The following is an 18,789-nucleotide window of genomic DNA, read 5'->3' on the forward strand; positions in this document are numbered from 1 at the left end:
TGTTTTAATTTGAATGTCTTCACTTTGGAATCACTGGGTACATTCCTGCCCTGGTTCGTTTATTTGTTAGTATGGTACAAAAAAGTCAAAAGCTTTACTGGTTATAGAACAGATTTCCGGCTTTCTATCGGGTGTTTTAGTCTTATAGGCCTATCTTCTAGTCTGGATGACCTTGAAGGAGACAGGGAAAGAGCATGATATCAGAGGATACCCATTAAAGGCTTCCGTGGCATCACAAACCCTTGCTGTTGTCTGTCATATATGCCATTTCCATCCCCCAAATGTCCCCCAAATGTCTCTGATTCTTGATGTCCATCGGTGACAAACATTTTGCCCCGGTCAGCAGCAACGGTTATTATTATTTCCTCCACCTCCTTCTTGCCCGAGTATAACGCTTGAACACAATCAAATACAACATTGTACAACCATCCATTCCCACCGCCACACAACTACCTAACTTCCCGCAGTCAGGCGGCCTGTCTTATTTACTACTATTCCTCCTCCAGCTCTCCGAAAACATCGTTTCCCTCCACCCACCAGCATACTGATCAATGATATCCGCGTAATCATCCACCACCACACTGACGGTGATGCCCTTCCCAGTCACTGTAGTTCCACTCTCGGTTTCAACCACCGCTGTAGAGTCTTTTTCTTCTTCATCTTCATCATCACCTTCCTGAAACTCATAGCGTCCCTCTCCTTCATGTCCCACCACCTGTCCCGACTGTCCCACCTGTCCCGGTCGCTGATCACCCCTAGAGATGCCGCTAGAAGAACTCCTCTGCACAGGGGCAGTCATGCCTGGACCCAACGTCGGACCCGGTGTCGGTGTCGGGTTCTTCCAAAACTGGAGACTCTCATAACTAGAACTAGAATCCGAGTCACCACCACCATCACTACCTGCAGATACCGGACGTTGCTGCTGCTGCTGCTGCTGTTGTTGCTCTCTATTCTTCTGCTCTTTGTCCCTGGCATCAGCCATTTCTTTTTTTTCCCTGGCTACTTTGTGTGAGGAATGAAGGGGGAGGAGGTTGGTGCCGGTAGGGAGGAGTGGGGGTTCGAGGCCGAGTTTGAGTCGGGGGCAGTGGAGGGGTGATGGCATATGTTTGGGGAATAGGAGATCCTGGGTAGATGGGTCTGGAGAGAGAAGGGGATGGTGAGGGAAGGGGTGAAGGGGATGGTGCTGGTTGTGAATGTTGGGATTGGGATTGGGATTGGGATTGGGACTGTGAGTGGGGTGACAATACTAGATACCGAGGGGAGGGAGTCCTGAGAGCTGGCTGGGCTTGGTAGGCCTGGAATCGAGGAGGTGTTTGGGGAGTCGACTGGGGTTGATGTGCTTGGGACCCAGGAGAGGATGTCTGAGGGTTTGGTTCGAGTGGATATCCTTGAGACGGAGGAATAGAAGGAGGAGGAGTCTTGAAAGCCAGGTTGACCTTCTCCTGAACCTTTGGTTGTATCTGCGTCTGCGTCTGTAGAGGCATCTTTCCCAGGTTTTCTGATTGTATCTGAGCTTGTCCCTGCCCTTGAACTTGCTTCTGTGATTGTGTGTTTCCCGGTTGCAGTTCCCGAACTTTCGCTTGTCCTTGAGTATACACCTGAACATGAGCCGGCTTCTGTGTCTGAGTCATCATCGACATCGTCTTTTCCCAAGCTTTAGCTTGACCTTCATCATACAACCCGTCAACCATCCCCACAGACAACCTGTTCCCAAGTGTATCCACGCCGCTCGCAGGCGAGTCAACAAAAGGATCACTAAGGCGTGGCTGGATATGTATAGAGAATTCAGTGGAGCCTCGCTGATGTCGTTTCCTCTCCTGCCCCTGAATATGATTCTGATCCTGGCTCTGTGGTGACAATCGATTAGGGGTAGAGGGACCATGTTCTCTTGATGTCAATGGCGATGCATGGCTGGTGTTAAACTTCGACAGTAGCGACGGAACTGGAACCGGCATTTTGACCGGCATCCTAGCCTTGCTGTTGCCATTATACACTGTCTTTGGCAACACCAACAAGCCACCTTCGTCTCCGCCTGGAGGTGGTGGGGGAGCAGGTGGGGGAGCCTTGAGCTTCGTAGAGGAAACCCTCGGGGGCGTTATCGCTACCCCACTACCCCCCGTAAGTGAGGAGAGTGAAGAAAGTGATGAGATACTGACTGTCCCAGCAAGATGTCCTCCCATATGCCCTCCCACTCCTCTCATCCCCGTACTCCCCATACTCTTTGGCTTCGTGGGAGTAGGAGTGGGGGTGGGAGGAACTGGTCGCGAAGGACTGAAATCGAGTCCCTTGAGTAAAACCCTCGGCTTGGGAGCTACGGCCTTTGTCTCGGGGGTTTTCGGTGGAGGTGTTGGTGGTCTCGGTGATGAAGAGGTGGTGCCAGGGGAAGAAGGAGGGATATATGGTCCTCGTTCTTTCAAAAAACCGCGGGGTGGTGTTATTGGATAACGTCTTTTCTGTTGGGTCTGCTTTGGCTTTGGGCGTGGGGTTGATGGGATTGCTGTTTCTATTCCTAGTTCATGTGTCCCTTGGCTGGGATCTGTTTGCTGCTGCTGCTGCTGCTCTCCCCGTCGCGAGGGCGGTCTTACATCAGGCGTCTCAGGCCTCGGAGAAGATGTAAAAGCGCTGTAGAAGGCACTAGATGTACTTCCGCTTCGTCCACTATCTCCGCTCTGCCCGCTTCCCCTCCCACGTTTCTGTCTTTCCTGTTCATGCTGCTTGTGCGCAAGTTTCAAAAGTTCAGTGTGTAGTGTTTGCATCGCGTGGCCCGAGGAACCAAGGGTCGGGAACAAAAATCCCCTACCTGTATTATCTAGCGATTTTGGTTGCGGTGGTGGCGGTGATGGTAGTTGTCTGGGATGCTGTTGCTGGTCCGAGATAGATGTTGCCGTCGGCTTGCAAGAGATGGAACTCTTTCTTGTGCCACCGCTGGGGTCGTACTCCTCGTCGATGTCAAAGTAGCGGCCTCCTGGCGGAATGGTGGACTCGCTGTCGCTGTCGATGGCGCAAGCACGTTGAACATCCCGAGTGAGCAATGTCTCTGGAGCTGCAGTTGTCGATTTGGCTGGTGGGCGCCCGAAAGTCCATCTGGGAGCTTCGGGAAACATTTCAGGGGTAGGAGTAGTAGGGCTCTTTTGAGATGGCGTGTAAACGGATGGAGTGTACTCCCCCTTGCTATCGTTGGTCCCGTTGAAAATATCATTTTCGTCAGCCTCGCTGGTGCTGTATGTCTTGGATGGCAGTCCTGTGAAATCTAAAAAGCTGTAAGCGTTCATATCTCCTTGGCCGTCTGATGGCAACTTGCACTTGTCCGAAGATCCATCAGTTGCACGTACCAGTCAAAAGATGAGAAGGAGCAGCTCCTTTTCGGAGAGGTCCTCCTTTGGCCGTGTCCTGTCTGAAAATCTGCCCCGTGTTGGTACCTGGCTGGTCCTGCGTTTCCTTCTGTTGATGATCTCCCCTCCACTCACGAAAAGGATTTATTTCTTCCACCTCCTTGAACTCCCCATATGCAAGTTCCCACCACTTTTCATCCTTTGGGGTTTTCGCGTCATCGCTTGGGTCAGGAACGAAAGGGCTGCCTCTCTGTTGTTCAATCCGAGTCAGTGGGGATACTTGGCTGTTGAGGTATTCAACGTATGCAACCGGGTAATGGGCAACTGAATTCACGGGAAATCTCTGCGGATTGGAATTGGATGTAAATGTAGAGGTGGTCATGCCTTCAAACGGCGAATTTTCTGTCATCCCTCCAGAAGACATCTTATCTTAACAGGTGGGCTTTTTACTAAATGAGATGATGGGACAAGCAAGCAAGCAAACGGTTGGTTGGTTGACTCACGCTTCCGCCGTCGTCGTCTTCGTTGGTTGCTCCGTCCACGCCAGTTGATCCTGGTTCTCCTGCACCACCACTCCTCTGTTGTTGAATCCCGTACAAGTGGACCCCGCTTCTTTGTTGCTCTGCAGCGTGATGCCACGTCCGGAGAGCGTCGTAACAGTCGTCTTCAGTAGGGGCTTCAACCGGTGAGATGAATCTCTGAGGTCTATCCGGTGTATGGACGATGCGGTATTCCTCCTCTTCTTGGGGTGATTGCTGGAGTGACCCTCGTCGCTGGAGATGAGGCTTGCCTTCGATAGACACTCGTAGTCTTAGATCCCGTAGACCACGCAATTTTTGAGAAAGTCTGATGCTCTTCGACTTTCGGTCACGATTGTTGTCCTTTGACTGAGACGACATCATGAGCAAGGTAGCCACAACTGGGAAGGGAATCTTCGGGAATGAAATAAGTAGAAAAAGGCGGAAAACCAACCAACAACGTTGTTGGGCAAGAAAAAAGAGAAGAGTCAAGAGAGAACTTGTCCTTTCGATTTGTCTGGTCGTTGTTCCCTTAGAAGGAATAAATCACCACACCACGAAGCGAGACAAAGGACTCTCCTCACATAACCAAGAGCGAGGCAGCATAGTCATCCTTTGTATGAGCAAATACGGCTTTAACTTGGATTGAGGTTTCCACTGACGGCATGTTTCTTCCTTCCCTTAATTCCTTCAACTAGCGTACTGAACAAAGAAAAAAACCCAGTGCACTGCCGAATCTGGCCTTGTCTTGCGTGTCTCGGCTGTGCGAATCCCGCTTGCCAATTAACCTACCCAGGTATCTCCTCAGTCTTTGTTCCAGGCACGGAGGTATTTGGGGTATCACAAACAATGCCCATAGTGAAACACAAACTCTGTTTTCCGCTAGATGGAGGGCGTGTGACTGTGTGATTCTGATTTATATTCCCCATCACTCTGGTCCCGATGACGCATTTGCCCTGGCTGGGGGTACGAGAACAGAATGACCAGCACCAAAAGCCTCAGAGGCTTACAGTAACCGTCATATTGTTACTCAAAACCAGCAACATGGGCGGTAACCCATTGCAAAGCACCTCAACATCGGACAGGTACGTCAAACTTGCCTCCTCACTTTGACAAGTGTTTTCCTCAGGTACCGGGAGCGTGGTAAAGAGGACTGCCGTGTCCGCGCTATTCTGCCGCATCAGCTCGTTCAAAATCAGATGCTGCGCCCGGCTTGGGAGGTCGTTAAAGGAGAGCGGAAGCCCTTGGGTAGAATAGCTCGAGCCAGCTTCAGCGGCATCATCGTCCTGTTGCTGCTGATGCTGAAGTCTGTATGAAGAGAGGAGCTCGGGTATATCAAGCAGGACATCACCACTGCCGCTGCCAGTTCCAGTCCTTGCCGGGGAGTTTGCTCTTGACTTGTCTGGGGACGATGAAGCCCCATCGTAGCGTGGCTCAACAAAGCAGACCGTTCTAGGACCTCCTCCATTGTCGTCATCAATTGTATTTCTGGCGGCTTGTTTGCTTGAAAGAAGTGCAGCGGTCCCCGGTGTGGACCGACGTGATATCCCGGGGCGAGCCTGATCTTCTGCAAACATAATCTGTGGTCCTGTGTCATCACTGGTTATCCTTGTTTCCGGGACCAGTGAGCTGGTGAACTTTCTGGCGGTAGAGCTTTTTAAGATTGATGAGTTTTGTCGCGACAGTGTTGGCGTTGTCGTGTGGGATGATCGCTCCGTGCCCACGCTCAGAAAATCGTCCCTCTTGCTAGACCTGCCTTCTGAACCATTATTGCGACTATGCCCGGTATCCTGAGACACTGCGCCATAAGATTGCTGTGCAGATGGTCCTCCTGCCTTCCGCGATCTCCTATCCTTCCAAGGCTTCTTCAAGCGATCGAAGAGGTCTCCGTGACTCATTCGTCTAGTGGCTCCCAATAGAGGAACTCGCGACGGTTCAAGTGCTTCAAGGCCGCCATTATTTGCAACACTTGCAGCATCATTGAAATCTCCATCCAATGTACCGCTAGATGAGCTGCTGTCGCTGTCGCTCTCGCCGTCAAGGTCCATTTCTGAGCTGTCCAGCACATTCGCCGCAAGGTTCTGAGTGTGTATTCCCATGCTGACACCCAGCCGAACCAACTGTGAGACTGTGGGCTTCTTGGGAAAATCAGCCAGTGGCGCCCAGCTGGCGCGCCTCCTATCGCGCGGATCAGGGAGCTCGCTGTGTGGATTGTACAACCCCGGTCGTCCCGAAGTCGACTCAACGATGTTCAATACGGAACTTATGTCGGGCTGTGAGGTCTCTTCATGGGTTCCCCGGATCTTCTGAAGTTCTTCCCACCATTCTTGGCCCACTAGACAATCATTGACCAGTTTCTCCGTTTTTTGATCTCGGAAACGCCCGTGAATGATGGCCTCGTATGTACCGAGATCACCAGAGGCCAGCCAGAAGACCAGCACCTCGGCTTCGATCCTTAGCTTTTCAAGGAGAGCCTTGACTCGTCCTCTTTCCTCTTCAACCTCGCTTTCGTATTCAACGAACACCAAAACACGAACTTGGTAAACCTTCTTCCAAGCGGGGACAGTATCGAGGATATAACCCAGCTGCAAGATGAGAGTGTCTGTTACATGTCAGCAATCGAAGTGATAAGCATGTCCAGTTGACAGAGACTCACATGTATCAAAGTTGGTGGTCAGAACATTCCTACCGTCCGCGGAGAGCTCCGCCGACATCTGGATGGGCCAAAGATCAATGTACTTCTTGGTGTTACTCCCATCTTTCCTCGGTGTCTCCAGGGTCTCAAACCCTTTACCAACCGCCACATTCAGACGATATCGCAAAGCCAGGTCCTCGAGAATAGTAAGATAATCAATAACCGACATCATCTCCTCGGTCCTGATCACGTCAGTGGGCAAGAATCCTTCCATCAACCTAGCCGAAGTATCGCCTCTCTTTCGCTGCCTCACGGGTTGTTTAGTTTCAGTAGTCTGCGGACTCTTAGCATGTGACGTTGGCGCCTGGTGGGATATACGCAGTGTTGGCCGGGAACGCCGCAGGTCGTCCAGGTTGTAGAAGCCAATAACGGCAATGTTGGGCCGCATACCACCCAGGCCTGCCGAGAGGATCAGGTTCCTCACGCCCCAAGTGATGGTCGGTGACATGGTGAGCTGAACAAAAGCCTTGATCCTCGAGAACTCCGAGATGTACTTTGTCCACGCCGCTTGTTGGAGCTTTGCCTCGGTAACTCCCGCGGAGAAATCATCGGTGACGATGACATGGCCGAGGATGTACAATCCGCCCTTCTTCATCGAGTTGCAGAACTGAATGAGGCGGGTTTGCTTTCTCGGGTTGTTGATGAGTAGGATGATCTGCGGCCGCCAGAATTTGATGTGCTCTGGTTTAAGCCTCAACAAGTATTTTCGGACTTGGTGGTAGATCAAGTTTTGTGATACATCGCCCCAGCGCTTGGGCGGACTCAGATAGTGAATTAGCAGGAACAGAGTAACGAGCAGTGAGACGGCAGTGGTAGCATATGTCTCGTCGATGAAGAACATGGCAGCCGCTGAAAGCACACTACCGGCGAAGGCAGTCTGCCAGCTGAAGAACTTGAAGCCTGGGCGGAAATTGGGGGCGGAGCCAATCTTGAGCAGGAAGCAAGCGAGGTTCATGACGAAGAAAGTCATTTGGTATCCCATGGAGATGAAGGTTGCAATCTGGTTCAGGTTCGCGAACATGGCAAACTGAGCAACGATGTACGTTAAGAAGATAGCGAGCAAGGGCTCATCAGTCTTCTTGGTGCCTTTTCCAAAGATGGAAATACCAGGAACCAGTTTGTCTCTAGCCAATGCCTGCATGAGTTTGGCAGAGCCTATCACTCCCATCAAAGCCGAGAAGAAGCATGTTGCAAACTCTCCGGCAAAGATGATTGGAGGCCAAACATTTGTCTCCTGGATAACGTTGGTATTTCGCAGAAACGTGCCGTGTGTCGTACTCGAGGCCAGCGAGATGATGACCAGGACGTACGAGATGAGAGTTGACAACATGGCCCAGAGAGTTCCGCGAGGAATGTCCTTGCTGGGGTTTCGCAAATCACCCGACATGGACGCGCCAGCAAAGATACCCGAAGTTGCCGGGAACAGGATGCCGAAGAGATCCCTAAAGGTGCCAGCTCCATTGAACTCATCACCTGCAAAATGCGGCCACAGGTTGGATCGCAAAGTGGTGAGACTGACGCCTGTGAACTCGATGCCACTGACCGGGTCATTGAATGACGGCAGGAAGATGGCCGAGACGGGAATGCTCAGGATGGAGATGACCATGATGGCTAACAAGGCATTGCTCGCCTTTGCAAACATGGCGCTGCCAGCCAGGCACAGTAGAGTGCATACCAACAACGCTCCTGTCTCGAATAGGTAGGTCCACCAATACCCCTGAGCCATGACAGGTCCCAAATTCAGCCTCAGGCAGTCGATGAGACCGACGACGTTGAGTGCGGTGTTCAAGACCTGCGCCAGATAGAACAGGATGCCGATGGAGCCTCCAAACTCGGGGCCAAGGGACCTGGAGATGAGATAATAGGCACCACCTCCCTTGACCTCGCCATTGGAGGCAATGGCAGATAGAGACAGAGTAGTGACAAAATCAACCGAGTATGCAATGAAGAGAAGTCCTGGAAATAGTTAGCTAGTTTCCATTCAATGTGGTACACAGTAAGCTCCGGGAAGGACATACCAAGCATGCCAAGTAGACCAATCTGACCCAAGATGGAGCCGAACCTCAAGAACATGAGGATACTGAGGATATTGAGGCATACTGGGATGTAGACGCCGGAGACGACGCCCAGTTTATGCCTCCTGCTCTGATGTTCGTGATCCATGGTTGTCGGTGTTTGACTATCATGCCTCCATTCGCGGGATGGGTTCTGGTGTTGGCGTTGCACAGCAGAAATGACTGTCTTGGGAAACAGGCCGGTAGCTTGTCGACAAGAAGCCAAGAATTGCCCTGTGAGACTGGCTTTGGGGTGAAGCGCCCAACAGAAAGCTGGAGGAAAATGGTGGAGGCCAGCTCTACCCCAGTCTCAGACCTTGCGGTGTCTATATATCCCTTGGATGCTGTGATCCTGGGAAGGGATCGGCGGCTGGTGGTGTGGGAGACGTAGCTCCAGCGTAACGCGAGGAAGCTATCAGCGGAGGACAGAAACTGAGAAGGCGTCCAAGCTCCGTCTATATACTGCACTCGAGCATGATGCTGTGGTGGTTGTATATCGAAATGTAGCGGTGGGGAAAGGATTCTTTTTTGAAGCTGGAGGTAAAGCTTGATAGACGACGTTTTTTTTTTTTTTAGTGACTTGCTGGCGAATCAGAAGCTATTCCGTCCCTGGATAAGTCTCTCACCACTATGTAGCATCAACTCAGCTTGACAGTATGGCGTCTCAGTCTTTTTTTTCTTTCTTTTTCGGTAGCTTTTGTTCAGGTTTTCGTCGTCAGTAACGAGACGCCTTGAATAAGGAAGGGGCTGGTAGCCGTAAAATTAACTCTGAAGGGGGGCTCCAAGGATACAATCAAGATCAGGAAGGAGGGACTCAATGGGTGACGATGAGCAAGCGGGCTGAGAAGGAGCGACCTCGAACAAGAGACGGATACAAGTCAAAAACTGAAGTGTACAACCAAGTACAACTACTGAAGCCAAACAGCTGAACGAATCAACCCCACCATCAAACCTAAGGTAGGGAAAACCTGCTTGATTCCGAAACATCCGGTACTGCTGCAGTCGATATCAAGGGTGAGTTATGTTTACGGACCGACCATCATGGCCTGGCGATTGGAGAAGCCGTCTTCCTCCATCGGCCTCCACGGTTGTTGTCAGACCTGTCCCGGCTGCGGAAGCGGAGGGTGCTGTTGCCGACCCTCTCCCCCGCCTTCACCGGCCCGCTCCAATGGGACCGGGCAGGGAATCAGGATCGCCAGCAAGGGCCTACCTAGAATATGGCATTGTTAGGCGTTGTTATGGGGGCGGTGGAGTTGCATCAGCGCCAGAGTCTGGAGGCCGAGGGCCATCGTCGTGGTGATGATGATGCCTTTTGTGTTTCCCTTGTGTTACTATATCGAAGATATCGGGTTGTACCGTCCTGACATCTCAATATAGACCTGTAACAGATACTCGTCCTCTCTATCTCTGTTCCAGCTACAAAAACCGAGGGTATCGCTCAGATTTGTTTTTGGTCTCGCGCATGGCATGTATCGGCGCATGACTGGATTCAACGAGGATATCGGCGGGGTCCATGTTATGTAGCGGATAACATGAGCTAAATGATCCTCCGTCATGTCATGCTGTCCGGTGCTGCGTGTCTACAACTACATACAGTAGGTATGACAATACCGAGTAACGACACGATAACCAAAGCGTGAGGCATTCAGCCCTGATTTGTGAAGCGTGATCGCCCGTGATTACATGTGTGTATCGTTGTCCACGCTTTTGGTGAGAGACTGAAGTTGTGATCTCTTTGGTGGACGGTGACCTCTGCTTAACAGACATTCCCGTCAGAGCATCTGGGTCAGGGTCGGGTCTCAAGAGTGGATCTCCCTAGCAAGCCTGCACAGCAAGGATCGCCCAGGCGCCTGCCCGTCGCAGTGCCTGGCGCAGTGTCAGCAGGACCCGATGCTGTTACCTCTAGGTTAAGAGGCCCACCCGACAAGGCGTTTGCAGCGTAACGAGGCACCCACGATCTCTTGTCGTCTCTTGACGATGGTCACGCTGGTCACGCTTTCTCTACGTGCCCTGTTCTCCTATCGCCAGGACACGTTCTCATTCGTACAGCGCTCACCAGATTGATGGCGGCTCCTTATCTCAGTTGGCCCAAGTGCCACTTCGCCAATGATGTACTCCAATCAAAGACTCCAATGCCCTTGTGCTGTCGGCCAGCGCAGGTCACACGGACCCGTCTCTTGATTTCTGCATCTTGGTAAAAGTCACTCGACGATACCGACGTCAAAAGGGTAAAAGAGAGAAACATCTCCATCTTTGATACGAGAATTGTCACATTATCCAGATACATATCTCGGACGGAAGTACATATTGTTACTAGCCACCGCAACGCTGCTTACTTTCCCTCGTTTACTTGACTCGGGCCTTATCAATATCGCCCCTCAAAGTCCCAGATAGGAAGTTGGCGCTGAAGTAAACGGAGCAGACCTAGCGACAGAGAGTGCTGCGGCAGTGTTTCGGACACGCGTCGACAACCCCAAGATCGACCTACCTAGAACTACCTCGTCTCCCACTTCTAGCAATAAGAACGGGCTGTCACAAAGTCTTCGTTGCGTGCCATCATCGAACAGTCCTTCGCTCAGGCATCCTTCCACCGCTAGGAAAAAGAGAGCCGTATCTGAAACACGGACGGTCACCATCTTTATCTCTTTCTCCAGTCTCTGACCTTGACCTTGACCTTACCTCCGACACCACGGACTGAACTGCGCTCCAGTATCTCCACGCCGATTGTGCTCTAGACAGAGGTCTGGGCTACCATTACATCATCACCACAGACACCACCTCTACTGCTTAACGACCATGTCAAATTCGGGCAAAGACTCGGGAAGGAACTCACCGGCCCCGGGTAATGTCCCCGGCCGCTCTTCTTCGCCCGGCGGTTCTTTTCGCCCCGGCTCCTTCCGTCCCAGCTCGTTTCGCGCCCGCGAGCTCGGCACGTCGATACCACGCGCTGATAGCATCGCGCGCCTCGCCACGCCCGTACTACCACAACAACAACCGTCTGGCACTCCAACACCTATTCCGATAGAGCGAGGAGATGCCGGCGCCTTACCACCACTTCCCGGCGCCGGGTCACATTCTGCTGGCCCCGGTGTTTCTGCTTTAGCCGCTGCCTTGTCCAACACCTACGGAGCCTCGCCACCTCGCTTTGGCACTCCTCCTGCGCGCGCCCTCTCCCCTGCCCCTTCGGGTGCCCAGCTCCAAAGATCCGCGACGCCCACCACGAACTACGGCTCCTTCGAGACAAGATCGAGGTTACCGTCCACCGGTATCAACGGTTTCGGAGCATACGAAGATCCCGAGATCATCAAGAGACACTTGGTCCAGCCTGGTGATGGCGCTGGGGAGGAGACAGGCGAGAGATCCAAGGGCAAGCAACCTGCCGAAGACGACGATGAGTTCTCGAGTTTGCAGTTGCAGGGTGGTGACATCACGCGCCCTATATACAGATGGGCGGAGGAGATAGAACAGCGCAACAAGGCCAAGCGCAGCCACAGTTTCAGCTACCCCAGGCCCGAACCAGAAAATGAGATCCTGGATATCAACTCAATCAAAGTCCCTGGTGGCTTCCGGCGTAATTACCTCCGGAGAAACGCGAGAGACCCCTCGGCTCATCCTGACGACTCCGAAAATGGTGCGGGCCAGAGTGCGCCACCGCCGAGGTTACTGACGACTAGCTTCCTTGAATTCCTTTCTTTGTACGGACATTTCGCCGGTGAGGAACTCGAGGAAGACGATGAAGTGCTCAAGCCAGGCGAATACTTCACCTCCGGAAGCGACGAGGGCGAGTGGTGGAGTGACGAGGGCTCTGTTGATGATCACGAGCCCATGGAGGACAGCACACTGTTAACGCCGTCTCGACGTAAGAGGAGAAGGAAGGAGCGTGGTGGGAGTGGCCGAAATAGTCCCATGAGCGCGGCAATGCTTCTCCTCAAGTCCTTTGTCGGTACAGGTGTTCTCTTCCTCCCCAGAGCCTACCTCAACGGCGGCATGGTCTTTAGTAACGCCGTGCTCCTCTTCGTGGCGGCTCTGAGCTACTACTGCTTTGTTCTCCTCGTCTCCACTCGCCTCAAGGTGGAAGGATCCTTTGGTGACATTGGTGGTATTCTCTATGGCAAGTGGATGAGAAATCTGATTCTCTTCTCCATCGTCATCAGTCAACTGGGTTTCGTGGCAGCTTACATCGTCTTCACGTCGGAGAACTTGCAAGCATTCATCCTTGCCGTCACCAATTGCAAGACCTACATCTCCATATCATGGCTGATTATCATGCAAATGATCATCTTCCTGCCGTTCTCGCTGCTACGTGATATCGGCAAGTTGGGATTCACTGCGCTTATCGCCGACGCCTTCATCGTCATCGGTCTGGCCTACCTCTTTTACTACGACGTCCTGACTCTCAACACCTCGGGCCTGGCCGACATCATCATGTTCAACCAGAAGGACTGGACCCTTTTCATCGGCACCGCCATTTTTACCTTTGAGGGCATCGGCCTCATCATCCCGATCCAAGAGTCCATGAGAAACCCAGAAAAGTTCCCCAAGGTGATGGCCGTCGTCATGATTATCATCACCACTTTGTTCACCGTTATGGGCGCCGTCTCCTACGCCGCCTACGGCTCCAAGACCGAGACAGTCGTGCTCCTCAACTTGCCCCAGGACAACAAAATGGTCAACGGCGTGCAGTTCCTCTATTCGCTCGCCATCCTACTTTCGACCCCGCTGCAGATCTTCCCCGCCATCAGGATCACGGAGAATGCACTCTTCACGAAGAGCGGAAAGTACAATCCGTATATCAAGTGGCAGAAGAACGTGTTCCGCTTCTTTGTCGTCGCTTTCTGCGCCATGGTTGCGTGGGCGGGTGCCGATAACTTGGACAAGTTCGTCGCACTGGTCGGTAACTTTGCTTGCATCCCGTTGGTGTATATCTATCCGGTGAGTTTTGCTACTTACCCTTGCTCCTTCTTGTGCAGATGATCAATCAGACGCTAATACAATCACAAACAGCCGATGCTGCACTACAGGGGCGTCGCCAGAAGCGCTCTCTGGAAATTCTCGGATGTCGCCCTGTGCGTCTTTGGCTTCATTGCCATGGCGTACACGACTACCTTGACGGTCATGAGCTGGGCTGGCGCTGGGGAGGGCGGAGAATCGCCTGGCTATTGCGATGCCAAGGGATTGAACCCGTAAAGGCGTGCAAACGTTTACGTGTTGATCACGAAAGGAGTCATGAGTATCCATCCTCTTGAATATATGGGACAGCGTTGGGGTTTATCAAGAAAAAGGATCCGACGATACGATTATGGTTGTATAGAATGAAGGGAAATCATGGGATAGGGGTCGACATGATGAGAGCAAGACATATGGGTTATGACTAGATGATTGTGGGATGGACGACACTACACTGTAGACTTGATGGGAGTGAGCAATCTGTTGCCGAGAAGCATGTCTAGAGTTTGTATTGCATCGTGGTGGAAGCGTTTTCCTGTTTGTTTGAAGAAGCTCGTCACCATAGCGATGGAACGAGAATAGTTTGACTTTTGAATAAATTGGATTAGTCTGGCATTTTCCCCATTGCACGTCTCTGGTGCCGATGCCATTTCGCCTTTGTTTTGGCGTGTTAAGACTGGGTTTTTTTTCTCCCTAGCAGTCTCTACTAATTCTGACTCTGGGCAAAGCAGCCTTTCTCTCCCATTGCAAACAGACTTCGAGCGAACACGGTGGTAGCTACGATGACTTTCCACATATCAGTTTACTCTTTGCATATGACCAACCTCATTTCATGGTTGGAAGAGTTCTCCTTAGTATGTCGCCATTGTCTGCCTCGCCAACAAGCAAGCTCACTGCTTTCTTTCTTTGTTGAACCCTAACCCTCCCTACAAGCATGTATAGCCCAGCGGACCGAGTCATCCAAAAGCGGGATGGCGCTGAAATAACTGAGCGCACAGACCACACGTACCTCGATCCGGGGTTCAGTGCTCCAACTGCGTTGCCTCCATCTCACAGTGGATGCGCAACCTGGACGACGGACCTTGAAGACATCGATCAAGTGCGTTCACTTGTGTTAAAACATCCCACCCCCTTCACTCAGATCAAAACCTTCACCAGCTGACGAGCAGTATCAAAACCTGAGCGACTGAAACCTTCGGTAGTCTGTCCCATTCACGCTCCAATTTTGGGTATCGAAATTCCTACGTTCCCCCGGTCCTGCCATAAGAGCCAACCTACACAATTGCTACATCAACCACTCGACGTTCTTGAGCAGTTGACATCGTCACCCCCCGGTCTCAATCTCAACACCACATCGCGAATTCACGATATCGGGCGACGACGACGACAATAGTTTATACACCACCGATAACCAACAACGAGCTCTACGTCATATCGTTAGCCAATCGCAAAAATGAACGCCCCTGATAGGTTAGTAGAATCTTCTCTTTTTGCTGGTTTCTTTCCACGTGGATAAATGAAACCCCCCTCCTCCTTCTGCCCTGGACGACGCGCCTCACGCAAATTCCGGAAACACTCGACCTGGGTTGCTTTGAATCCCATGGGGGCGTTCGGCAAAGAATCATAACGACTATGTCAAAGGTCATCATGTCATGCCGGTGTCGACTGAAACCGCAATGCCAACCCGTCTCAGTACGACAATGGAACAAATCGACCTGGACAGACAGGCAGACACTTAGATAGTCCGCCGCAGTTCTTCGCCTTGCGTGTCTATCCTTCAGGGTTTACGAGCTTGGTTCAATCTTCCCCTCCGGTAGGCGGTGTTTGTCTGGTTGCTGGTGCCAGGTGCCTATTGTTTTGACCGCGAAACAAACGGGACGGCTTTCATCTGATCATAGACCGTGGACGTAAATGGAAGGCAACAGGCAGGCGAGGCAGCTGGGAGAATAGCCATCTGGGAGTTGGTTGGTAACTTGTCTACCATGGATTCATTCACCTTGACCAAACTCAATCTGGAGAGTCGCTGGCTGTCAACGATATAAGAGGCGGACGACTTCCTCCTCATACACCACTTACATCCATCATCAACCCAACATCCCTTTGGACCAGCACACAGTCCACATCACGGCAAGAAGGATATTTCCATGCCCTCCTCGTCACCTGGCAACAGCAAACAGGACCAAGATCAACAAGATGAACGGAGCAAATCCCAAGCAAAACAGCGAGCCGAACCGGTCCGCCTTTTCTCTTCCCTTTTTACTCTCATCATTACCTCACTTTCGGGTGGTAGGACAACATTACTGACATTTGCTTCCAACAACAACCAGGTTCGAGCTCTTCCTTCTCCAGGATGGAGAGAAGAAGATTGAGGAGAAGGTTTTCACTGGTAAGTCGAGTCGATCTCCTCATCTTCTTGATGACGAGGTGATACATGGGGAGAAGAAGAAGAAGTAGTAGAATAAGGAGACCACAAGAAAACTGACCCCGATTTTTCTTTTTACTTGGATAGGCATGTCGAACACCTCCGACTTCAAGATTCTCAAGGAGGACCACACTCTCGGCAACCTCCTCGCCGAACATCTGAAGCAGGCCCCTCATGTCTTGATGGCAGGATACAAGAGTACGTCGTCGTACCGCCGCGTCTTCACTTTTACTTTCCTTCTCTACCCCTACTCCCACAAACCCTCACCACCACCACCACCACCACCCATGGCGAGATAAACAGAAACTGACACCTAATTATAGTTGCCCACCCTAACGTGCCGGAACTCTTCATCCGTATCCAGACAGACGGAAGCATCACCCCGCGCGAGGCCCTCGTTGGCGCGTGCAAGCAGCTCGTGGCCATGTACGGCCAGCTGGGCCGCGAGTTCCAGAAGGAGCTTGCCCTGCGCCAGTATGCTGACCAGGGCGAGCAGGGAGGCGGCGTGAACGGTGGTGCTAATGGCGGTCATTACTGATCGATCCCGCCTTAACGGGGTTCGCAGTGTTTACACTCCCAACACGCCTTTACTTTACTTGACTGCCGGGGGAAGTTTACGAGGTAGTCCGATGCTGAATTGGGCAGGTGGGAAAAGAGATGCGGTGGCATGGACGGTGAAAACATGATTAGCTCATTATCTTTGCTGTTTGTTGATCGGATCGGTCGTCATTCAAAAACGGCGTTTAGGGATTTTCTTTGAGGATGCTTTTCAGTCAGTCTCTTTGCAGGCGTTATGATCAAGACATGCATGGGATATGGAAAATAAGGGGTTTTGACAGATCTCTCCGTTTGCTCGCTCGATGCTAGGGAAGAATGGGAACCATAGATTTGTTCAAAGTGTCGTGTGGTGAGAATATGCGAGAAGTGGATGTTGATTTTTCAAGAGGTTTGTCAATATGTCTTTGGGACGTCTACTTCTATTTGCTCCCATCAGGTGCCCTCTATTCTATATCGAAATTTTATTGCTCGTTCAGCCATAACCCATAGCTCCTCGTCTATCAAACGTGCCGCTCTCTAGTTGACCTTGGTAACACTCAACTCACCCTTCCCATTCTCCTCTTCAAGCTCCAACAACCCACCAGCCTCCAGTCTCTTCTTCCACTTGGTGCTCTCATACCTGGCCAGAATCATGGTCATCCTCAGTATCGCCTCACTGCTGGATTCGTGCTCCTTGACTTCAGCCGCAACAGGTGTGAACGTCCACCTTCCGAACGCCCAGTTGAGGATATACCTCGTCGTTTGGGCTTCGCTTCCCGTGGACGTAGGTGGTGCTGAAACCGTGGTATCCTCATCCGAATTCTTCAGCACCTCCCGCGCAGTTTTCGCAGAAACCGCCAACACGGCCTTGATCCTGTACACCTCATCCTTGCTCGTTTTCCTCAAGAAAGCCAACAGCTTCGCCACATCCACCGTCGCTTCTCTGTTGCCACTCTTAAGCTCAATGCTCAACACCTCCACCTCCGTCTGATGATCATGCTTATGCTTATCGTCATGTCCACACTTGTCATCATGAACATGCCCATCCTCTTCCGTAAGACCCCTCGCCAACCCTCCATCAATCCCAAACACCACCGACATGTCCACCCACCCCTTATCACTCTTCACCCACGCCGTGTCCACCTCCAAATCCCCCACCCTATCCAAAACCTCATCAAACCTCCTCTCCCCCGCCCCTTCCCACTTGTTAAACACAATCAAATCCGTATACCGCGCCTGAATCCGCGCCGTATAACTAGTATCCTCATACCCCTTCCAATTCTCCACATCAATCACGCTCACCACGCCATCCAGCACATACTGGCCCCCTGTCTCTCTAGCCAGCCGGTTGACTTCGAGCGCCAGCGTAGCAGGGAACGCAGAGCCCGAGGTCTCAATGACGATTCGGTCCGGCCGAACGGTGGACTGGAGCTCGGAAAGGGCAACCGAGAGCTGACCGACGAGGTTGCAGCAGATGCAACCGTTCAGAAGCTCGGAGACGCCGGCGATGGCCGAGGAGGAGGCGAGCTGGGAGTCGACGGCCAGATCGCCGAATTCGTTCTTGAGGAGGGCGAGGCGGTAGGAGGGGTTGGCGGCGCGGAGCTGGGGGAGGAGGTTCAGAATGAGGGTGGTTTTGCCGGAGCCGAGGAAGCCAGTTATGATGGTTATGGGGATAGGGGATGATTGGTCGCGCGTCATTGTGGTGGTTGTTCGTGGGTTGGTTGGTTGGTTGCGTGATTGTGTTGGAGGGGTAGGTTTCGTAAGTATAGGATCGAGTCTGGGACTACACTAGGGTCTAAGTCGCGAAGGAAAGTTCGAGGTAGGTCGATCGATCGAATGTCGGGGAGATAATGGAGAGTAGGCGACCTGTAAGTGAGGTATGTAGGAGGTCAAAGACTGTCGCAAGGAATTTCGGGCAATTCAGGATTGCAGAATTGTAAAAGAGAGAAAGATCGCCAAGCTGCCCTGGCTTCTGGAGAAAGCTTCTCGATTCCGATCCGACTTCGGGGACGTCTAACTTGGTCAAGAAGAAGGGTTTTATAAAAGCAACAACAGTATGTATTGTTCAAGGGAATCAGTAAAAGCAACTCTATTCAATATATAAATAATATTTACAAGAAGATGGAGAGAGAAATAACACAGTCATATGGTTCCTGGAGTTTCCAGCATCATGGTCGCCCTTGGCGTCGGATCTTGCCGCCGCTTGGAGGGGCACGACAAGGTGGCGGGGGCTCGTGGGCACAGTGGGCTGTTCTGGGCTTCTAGCCGGTCCGATAAGATCGGG

General features: G+C 52.0%; 5 protein-coding genes across 5 annotated transcripts; 2 read left to right on the forward strand and 3 right to left on the reverse strand.

The window, feature by feature from the left end:
* Positions 1-116: 116 nt before the first annotated feature.
* On the reverse strand, positions 117-4,231 carry NEUTE1DRAFT_144410 (uncharacterized protein; the record flags this gene model as incomplete). Its single annotated transcript, XM_009849958.1, has 5 exons — positions 117-968; positions 1,004-1,183; positions 1,255-3,250; positions 3,333-3,582; positions 3,836-4,231. The coding sequence occupies 5 exons, from the start codon at positions 4,229-4,231 to the stop codon at positions 482-484; spliced, it is 3,309 nt and encodes a 1,102-aa protein (XP_009848260.1).
* A 617-nt stretch (positions 4,232-4,848) lies between these two features.
* Positions 4,849-8,708, reverse strand: NEUTE1DRAFT_98283 (uncharacterized protein; the record flags this gene model as incomplete). The annotated part of the gene is made up of 3 exons (XM_009849959.1): positions 4,849-6,452; positions 6,507-8,501; positions 8,564-8,708. The coding sequence occupies 3 exons, from the start codon at positions 8,706-8,708 to the stop codon at positions 4,849-4,851; spliced, it is 3,744 nt and encodes a 1,247-aa protein (XP_009848261.1).
* Positions 8,709-11,395: 2,687 nt separating this feature from the next.
* Positions 11,396-14,159, forward strand: NEUTE1DRAFT_127843 (uncharacterized protein; the record flags this gene model as incomplete). Its single annotated transcript, XM_009849960.1, has 2 exons — positions 11,396-13,531; positions 13,604-14,159. The coding sequence occupies 2 exons, from the start codon at positions 11,396-11,398 to the stop codon at positions 13,784-13,786; spliced, it is 2,319 nt and encodes a 772-aa protein (XP_009848262.1).
* Positions 14,160-15,739: 1,580 nt separating this feature from the next.
* On the forward strand, positions 15,740-16,866 carry NEUTE1DRAFT_58240 (uncharacterized protein; the record flags this gene model as incomplete). The annotated part of the gene is made up of 4 exons (XM_009849046.1): positions 15,740-15,780; positions 15,874-15,932; positions 16,056-16,166; positions 16,292-16,866. 4 exons carry the CDS (start codon positions 15,740-15,742, stop codon positions 16,504-16,506), a joined length of 426 nt encoding a protein of 141 aa, XP_009847348.1.
* A 35-nt stretch (positions 16,867-16,901) lies between these two features.
* On the reverse strand, positions 16,902-18,554 carry NEUTE1DRAFT_116000 (uncharacterized protein; the record flags this gene model as incomplete). The annotated part of the gene is made up of 1 exon (XM_009849961.1): positions 16,902-18,554. One exon carries the CDS (start codon positions 18,201-18,203, stop codon positions 17,043-17,045), a length of 1,161 nt encoding a protein of 386 aa, XP_009848263.1.
* Between the last annotated feature and the right edge of the window lie 235 nt (positions 18,555-18,789).

Source organism: Neurospora tetrasperma (assembly GCF_000213175.1).
Source record: "Neurospora tetrasperma FGSC 2508 unplaced genomic scaffold NEUTE1scaffold_1, whole genome shotgun sequence".
In the NCBI taxonomy this organism is placed as follows: domain Eukaryota; kingdom Fungi; phylum Ascomycota; class Sordariomycetes; order Sordariales; family Sordariaceae; genus Neurospora; species Neurospora tetrasperma.